General features: G+C 36.3%; 2 protein-coding genes across 3 annotated transcripts in view; one reads left to right on the forward strand and one right to left on the reverse strand.

Annotated features, from left to right (window-relative positions):
• The first annotated feature begins 1,698 nt into the window (after positions 1 to 1,698).
• LOC112162764 (nucleoredoxin-like protein 2) lies at positions 1,699 to 2,918 on the forward strand. Its single transcript, XM_024298647.2, has 2 exons — positions 1,699 to 2,109; positions 2,442 to 2,918. Exons 1-2 carry the CDS (start codon positions 1,808 to 1,810, stop codon positions 2,581 to 2,583), a joined length of 444 nt encoding a protein of 147 aa, XP_024154415.1. The 5' UTR covers positions 1,699 to 1,807; the 3' UTR covers positions 2,584 to 2,918.
• A 3,323-nt stretch (positions 2,919 to 6,241) lies between these two features.
• The window catches only part of nxnl2 (nucleoredoxin like 2), a 2,671-nt gene continuing 1,447 nt past the window's right edge, over positions 6,242 to 7,465 (reverse strand). The window contains exon 2 of one of the 2 annotated variants that reach the window (XM_024298759.2): positions 6,242 to 6,587. In XM_024298759.2, coding sequence (XP_024154527.1) covers positions 6,416 to 6,587 — 172 coding nt within the window. In that variant the 3' untranslated portion in view covers positions 6,242 to 6,415. The remainder of the gene's footprint in view (positions 6,588 to 7,465) is intronic. The other variant, XM_024298760.2, reaches the window with a different exon arrangement.

Raw genomic sequence — 7,465 nt, forward strand, 5'->3', positions numbered from 1 at the left:
GAGTTTCCCCTCAAATGAAAGGAAAGGTGAACAAAACTGCAAATGTTACAGGTTTTGGAGAAGCCTGACTGAGACGGTTCAGACATTTCTAGAGGAGAGTGGAAGGATGCTGTCTAGAGCTGCCAGGCAAGATCTAGAGGAAGACCAAAGAGGAGGTTTATGGATGCAGTGAATGACGACATGAAGGTGGCTGGTGTTAGAGTGGAGGATCCTGAAGACAGGCTTAGATGGAGGAAGTGATCCCTGAAGAGAGAAGAAGACACATGTTGTCCGCTGCAATGGTTGTTTTTTTTGTTATAGTAACATAAATCTACTGAGCCTCAATCCAAATGCTATTTTCAGTATTGATATAATCAATTTGTTTCATTTTGAAACCATTTTAAGATGGTATAGGTAGATCTGATTAACAACTTGCCATGAGCAGATTGATTTGGATCAAAGAAATAAACATTGAAGTCATTGATGAAAATGATTAATGCATAGCCCACGGTCTCAAATGCAAATATTTATTTTGTACAAAAGACATTTTTAAAAGATGGGGTTTTGCAAACTCATTTTTTGGAGTTGGACGATATAAGTCACAGTTTTGTTTGCAATATTCTGATGATGTGTAAAACATGTTTGAGACTTTATTTTTGGTAGGCCCTTTAAAACTGCTACCTTGCCAGCCTAACGAAAAGTTTTGTATTACTGAGCAACACAACATTAATGCCCACTTCTGTGCTGATGTGTATCAGTTAAAGAATCTTGTTGAGCAATAAACCGTCATTTGAGTCCAATGGAGTTTTTAACTGTTTCTAAAAATTATTTGTGCATTTCTCATTGGAAGTTTTATTGCTTTTAGAAAACCCATCCAGAGGGAAATCATGACAGGCGTTTTTCTTTTCTTTATTAGACAAAAATAAAATTAAATACTAACAGAATGTAATTCTTTCAGGAAGGATAAGGAGAAGTGAGTGGGTTGTTTTAAGTAGATTGATATTAGGTCTTTGTAACATGAAAAAAATGCATTTTTTGTTAATCAAGAGAAATCCTCCTCTCCAGGATGTTTTTATGTATTTTTTTGAATTATAACTGCTAGTTTGTCATCTAGTAAATTATGCAACTTTATCATATGTCTATCAAAAGACAAAGAACTAATTTGATTTAAGTAAACTAAGCAAATCTGGTTTAGATGTGCAGTTCAGCGAAAATGTTACAGTAAGATCAGCTATCAAGCTACGCATTTTTAGCTTTCAAAATAAGAGCAGCCAAGTAAATAAATTAATCTCTTCACATTCACAGTCACTTTTAAATTTTTGGCAACAGTTTTCCATTAATTTGATCATTTTCTACCTTTATTTTCCCAGAGATCGGACAGTTATAAGCAAAAGCAAAGAGGAGCAACGTTAGTGCCACGACAGCATCAGCTCACTGACCGCAGTAGAAAACATTGCAACATTAATAAGTTTTACTTTAATTTCAGACACGCTGGAATGTACATCAGTTGTACATTGGCTGGAAGTTTAATGTTTTTTTTTTTTGTTTTGTTTTTTTTACCTGTTTTCAATAAAATTAATAAAAATAAAATAAAACAACTTCCGCACACCCCCCTTTTATTCAAATATTCTCGTCCACTGACGCCCCTGACTGTCAAATTGACCAATCACAACGCCGGAATCACACGGCTCAGATTCCTATTGGTCAGAAGTCATGTAAACATCACGATGTACATTCTTCCGCTTAAGCAACACTTCCCTAAAACGGTGGATCTGATCTGATCTGACTCTCGGTTTAAATCTCAGTTTGTTCCAGAAAACCTCAAGTCATGGCGGAAGTTTTTGCTGACCTGAAACTGATGAACAAAGCCGGGCAGTTAGTGGACTCCCGGGAGGCGCTGAGCAACAAAATAGTGGGAATTTATTTTTCTGCGGAATGGTGCCCACCGTGCCGCGGCTTCACGCCGGTCCTGAGTGATTTTTACACGGAGCTCGTGAAGGAAAGTGACTCCCCAGCCCCGTTTGAGATCGTTTTCGTCTCCTCAGATCGAAGCGAAAAAGACATGATGGAATACTTTCAGAAGAAGCACGGTGATTGGCTCGTTCTCCCCTTTAACCCTGAAAGGAAACGGTGAGTAGTATAAGGAACACGTTTACTTTTTAAGTATTGTGAAATGCTTAAAATGTACAAAGAAAGTGAATGAAATACCTGTGATTTAATTAAAATGGCGTTTACATTTTGAAATGATCCATTAAAATAAAAGTTTGGTCAGTCTGCCATTTGAAGGTGGGACCATGATGACTTGCAAATTCATATGAGGATAGGGTGTGTCCATCCCATCAGACGGATGCAACTAGAGGAAGAACACATCGAAAGCTTCTTTTATTCCTTTTTGTTTGTTTGTTTCAAATATAAAATGTAGTAACTCATTGTGATGACTGTATCTTTGTCCTCTAATACAGGATTATCAGCCAGCGCTACAATATCTCAGGCATTCCCACATTGGTGATCGTGAAGGGGAACGGCGATGTGATCACAAGAGATGGAAGAGCTGATGTCCAAACCAAAGGCCCCGCCTGCTTCAAGAGCTGGCAGAGTGCCTAGGAATCCAGCTGAATCATGCATTTAAAAATATAGATCAGTCTGTCTGATTTAGTGTGTGGTTGTAATCAAAAATACTTGCAATACTTGCATTTTCTTACTTTCTGTTTTTGTTTCATGACTTCTTCCATATCTCAACTTCTTTAATTCATTGTTTCCCCCCTTAAAAATCCCATTACAATATTAATTGTACCTGATATACTCTATATATCCAAGACTTTTATCATGTGGTCATTATTCAGAATAACTAAGTCTTGCATGTGTTTCGGGGTTTTATGACCTCATAAATTAAATATGTCTAAGAGAACTTGATTGTATTTGTTTCCATCAAAAAAAAACTTTTGTCTTTTATTGCTGCTGAATGGGTTCCCCAAAAAATAACGTTTTTAAGATTCTCGTTTCTGCAAAAGTGATTGATAGTTCACATTCATTTCTCTTATTTCATCACCTAAATGGCACAATTTTGATTTCAACAGAAATTGCATCACATTTCCACTCAATCTTGATGGGCAACTCAAAGCTTTAAGGACTGGTGTGTGTGGTGGATGTTTTCCAGATATTACTGCGAATTAAGAGCATGTTAGGTAGTTGGTTTTGTAGTTAACCGAGACATAGTGTGCACCCAACAAGCAGGTTCTTGCCTTTGACCTTAGAAATTTGAAAAAGTAAACATAAGCTTATATCAGGCCATTTCTGCAGCTGATCCTGCCTGTTTGTGTTATTTCTGTATTTTTCTTTTTTTTTATAATATGCAAAATACAACAAATAAACAGAGCAATAACTGAAAATGCCACGAGATGGCATATGCTTTAAAAAACATGCATTACAATAAATGGATAGTATTCATAAACAACTACTATATGTATTTATAGTTTTGTTGACAATCTCAAAATGAAAAATTAGTAAGATTGTAATTGGCAAGCAGGAAACACAACGCTGCTCTTAGCCAATCACAGCTGCTTAATACATTTCTGAGTTGTCAGTTCCTCATTTGAACAGCACAACAGCAGGCGGTGGAGCCATTGACTATATGGGTGGAGCTTCATTCATTATGTTAACACTCAGTAAAGGTACAGACATTAAAAAAGTGAGAACAGTCAACAGTTATATTACTCTGTTACTGAATATAACAACAGTGATAATTACTTTAAAGGCCCACTCCTGCAAAAATTGTGTTTTTGGTGTTTATTAAGCAATTTCTAGTGTCATTTCTCTTGACATATATAAAGAAAACTAAGCTCAAAATCTTATTTTAGAGTTTTTATTTATTTAAATGATTGGGAATCAGGAGCAGACAAAGAAATAGACCGTATGTGTGAAGTCAAAAATACGCTGGGTGAGCCACGATCTCTCTGTTCTGCTCCATTCTGATGCACTCACTCGTAGACGACTAGATCCATGTACGTCTTTGTTTTCCTCGTCCGAACTCAAGGATGGAAGGCTCCAAATGGATGGCTGGATAGTCACAATAATGCTTGCCATTTCTTTTGCACTGGTGAAGTAAGGTTGGGGTTGTAATTCTCCGTTCAGTCTCGCCCACATCTCAGAGGTGAATTTTAAGTGAACTCCAGCCATTCTTCAGAACCTATGTGCTAGAAAAAGCACACCTGGGTTTTTGATTTTGGCTAAAAATGTCATAAATATAATTAAAAGACCATTAGGAACACTTTCAAAGTAGATCAAAGATGATTTGAATATGTTTTTCAAAAGTTTTTTCAAACACTTGAAATATTTTTCAATAATGATAATAAACGACAGAAAATTATTTTTTTTTAGTCATTCTTATGAATAAACCTATGTTAAAACTTAAAAAAGTGATTAATATTTCACAGTTAAGTCTTAAAAAATGCACAGACTGAGTGGAAGCACTTTCCTCTGTTGGGATAGGCTCCAACATCCCAGTGATCCCAAAAGGGGTTCAGGGAGTTTTATTTGTGAATTTTAGTTCAGAATACATGATAACCTCTGTTTTCTTGAAACCTTAAAGCCTATGTTAGGACAACTTGAATGCTTCATAATTTTTCATGGTCAAGAAGAACATTCCTTTCATGCTTACTTTACTAGCTATACATAAATGCTGATTCAAACAAATTCAAAGGTTAGCGTTTTTGACAAAGGATGATGTTATTGGCATGTATTTATGTGCGACTAGCACAAAAACTGATAAAAATTCATATATGCCACAAATTGGTGTATTTAACTTGATCTTAACCTTAAATCTTCCTCTGGGTCCGTGCGGCCAAGAAAATTTTATTATTATTATTATTTAGAAAAGTATTTGCAAATAGTCATTTTCTTTGACAAAAGCAGACAAACAGTGTTTTTGGGTTTTAAGCCTGGGCTCCACGGTGGTGGAGTGGTTAACGCTCTTATGTCACAGTGAGAAGGCCCTGCTGGTTAAATTATCCTTCTTTAAATTCTGTTTCATTTATATGGAGCTCTATTGGGGCCAATATTATTTGACATTCCCAAAAAACATTTTGAAAAAAATATTGGTGTGTGTGTATATATATATATATATATATATATATATATATAAATACCGCGTGTCTAAAACACTGTTCTAGCCTAGTACTTTATTCTAATTTTCCTTTATTTACATATTGCTTAAAGAACCAAAATTAAGTGTTTTTGTTGCCCCTTCTACAACTTTGAACCCCTGGCCCTCAAAAATCCTGTGCACGTCCCTGCTCTGCATGTACCCCACCTTTACCCATCAGGAGCTGGGTTGGCTCCTGGCGACCCCGTGACCCCAAAAGTGATACAGATTCTGAAATGGATGGTGTTAAACCTTAGTATTATTTTGATCTTGACACAGAAACATGCTCTTTTATGTTAACACAGTGCCCCCATCTGGAAGACTGCAGAACTGCAGCACCTACAGTCAAAAAATAATGATGCAAACTAGATAAATGAGGTTGTACTGGACCGAGTGGACTCACTTTGAAGTCCAGCAGATGTGTGTGGGTTCATCAAATCTGTTTCAATGCTTTAATTTGACTTCTATGGTTTATTTCACTTCAAGCGATTGCATCATTTCACTCAGACAGATCTAAGAAGGCTTCTTTTTTCTAACATCCTCTGGTGATGATGAAGGGTGGCGGAAACACAGCAGATCAACGCTGCTCTCTAACAAAAGTGTCTTGAAGTAGAAGGGAATTCCTTGAGGTGTTCAAGAACTGATGGATCTGACAAGGCAGGTCTGCGCCATCATTATCCCTTCATCTCATCTTTTGGATGTCATCAGTACAAAAAGGGAACAGTACTGTCAGCACACATGGGGAGAGCATGCAATTAGTACCAATGTGCTAGCATGCTGGAAAAATCGAAATCCTTTGGGGATTTTCACCTTTTTAATGAGACAAAAGGGAATCAGCCTAAACGGCAACACCTTGATGACAAAAACACAACATAGATATTATTCAATATATTATTTTATTACCAACTCATACAAAAACAAAATATAAAAATATACAAGCTGGTGCAAACACAACTACAAGTCTTTCTTTTTGCATAAAAACAAGATATTTGCTTATTCTGGGATGAAAAAGTTATTACTATAGCAGCTGCGTATCACAACAAAATAAAACTATAACAGATATGCCTGAGATTCATCTTAAATGCATAGCAAAGGCCTGCAGCTGAAAGGAAATCCCAAGTATTTGTTTACGAGTCTGCCGTGACTTCTGAGAAGCTGAGCTAAAGTTAGGGTTTTAATGTGATTTTAGGGTGTGCGTTCAGAGGTAAAAGCCTTCTTGATACCCCTGTTAGTTATTGTGTAATTGTAAATTCTCAAAAATGATGTTACTTTTTCCTCTGGTCCATCTAGACGGCTCTAGCCCTTGAAGTTCTGAAAGACCTCAGCAGCATCCAACCAGGAGCCGAAACAGGCCAGGCCTCTGTCTCGGATCTGTTTCCGGCCCTTATCGGTGATCACGTCGCCGTTTTCCTTCACAATCACCAGTTTTGGAACCGCTGTGATGTTGTAGCGCTGCTTCAACTCACTGCTTGGACAAAGGAGAAAACACAGATTCACACAGAAAGCTTGGAAAGAGTTTATTAGATTCTTTATTATTCATAACTGCAAAGATATTTTTCTGGAACTAAAAAAAGTACAAGATTCTTTTTAATTAATTTCTTAATTCTTCTGGTGAAATTCCATTTTTAAAAATGTTAATAAAAAAAACATCATAATTTCCTAAATTTTGTAAAGCAAAAAGACTCTCAAAACTATTGATATATGTGAATCTTTTTTATCTTCGTTTTGAGATTTGTGTTTGGACCTCCTGGCTCTTTGCTGTTGTTACTGTATTTTACACTGTGTGCTACATTGTTTTTTTTTTTTGTGGACTTAATAAATAAATAAAGTTGAAAAAAGGAGAATAGGTAAAGTTAGAAGAAAAAAGCTTTGATTTTCAGGTAAAATACTTTAAACCACTCCGCTATAGGTAAATTTATATTAAAGCAAGCTGCAGAGTTTAGCTGCAACATTCAAGGTTCACTTTAAGGTATTAAAGTTTTTTTTGTTTTTTTTTTAGTTTATATCATTTACAACTTTCTTTTTTTTAATCTGATCAATGCAAACTTATCAAAAATGAAAATAAAATCCAGGGGCGGACTTACTACAAGGCAAGGCTGGGCAACTGCCTGGGGGTCCCCAACCCTTCTGGGGCCTCAAGCTGAAGTCTCAAAATATTTCTAAATTTTTTTCAAAAGCTATCATTATTTGACTCGGTCATAGTAAAAGAAAAAAATCCCTGAAATGGCACAAAACCACTAATGTGAAAGTGTTTCATCCTACCCCGTAAAACTGCAGGAATAGAATAGCCCGTCAACAGCAAGTTAGCTAGCAGAGAGAGAGACTTCTCAGAGAGTTTGAGAAGAA

The sequence above is a fragment of the Oryzias melastigma genome, linkage group LG12 (genome assembly GCF_002922805.2).
Source record: "Oryzias melastigma strain HK-1 linkage group LG12, ASM292280v2, whole genome shotgun sequence".
NCBI classification, from domain to species: Eukaryota; Metazoa; Chordata; class Actinopteri; order Beloniformes; family Adrianichthyidae; genus Oryzias; species Oryzias melastigma.

Excerpts from the sequence above, each read along its gene's own strand:
- LOC112162764 (XM_024298647.2), top strand. The coding sequence starts at position 1,808 with ATGGCGGAAGTTTTTGCTGACCTGAAACTGATGAACAAAGCCGGGCAG. Across the intron at positions 2,110-2,441 it reads TTTAACCCTGAAAGGAAACG|GATTATCAGCCAGCGCTACA; the intron begins GTGAGTAGTATA and ends CCTCTAATACAG.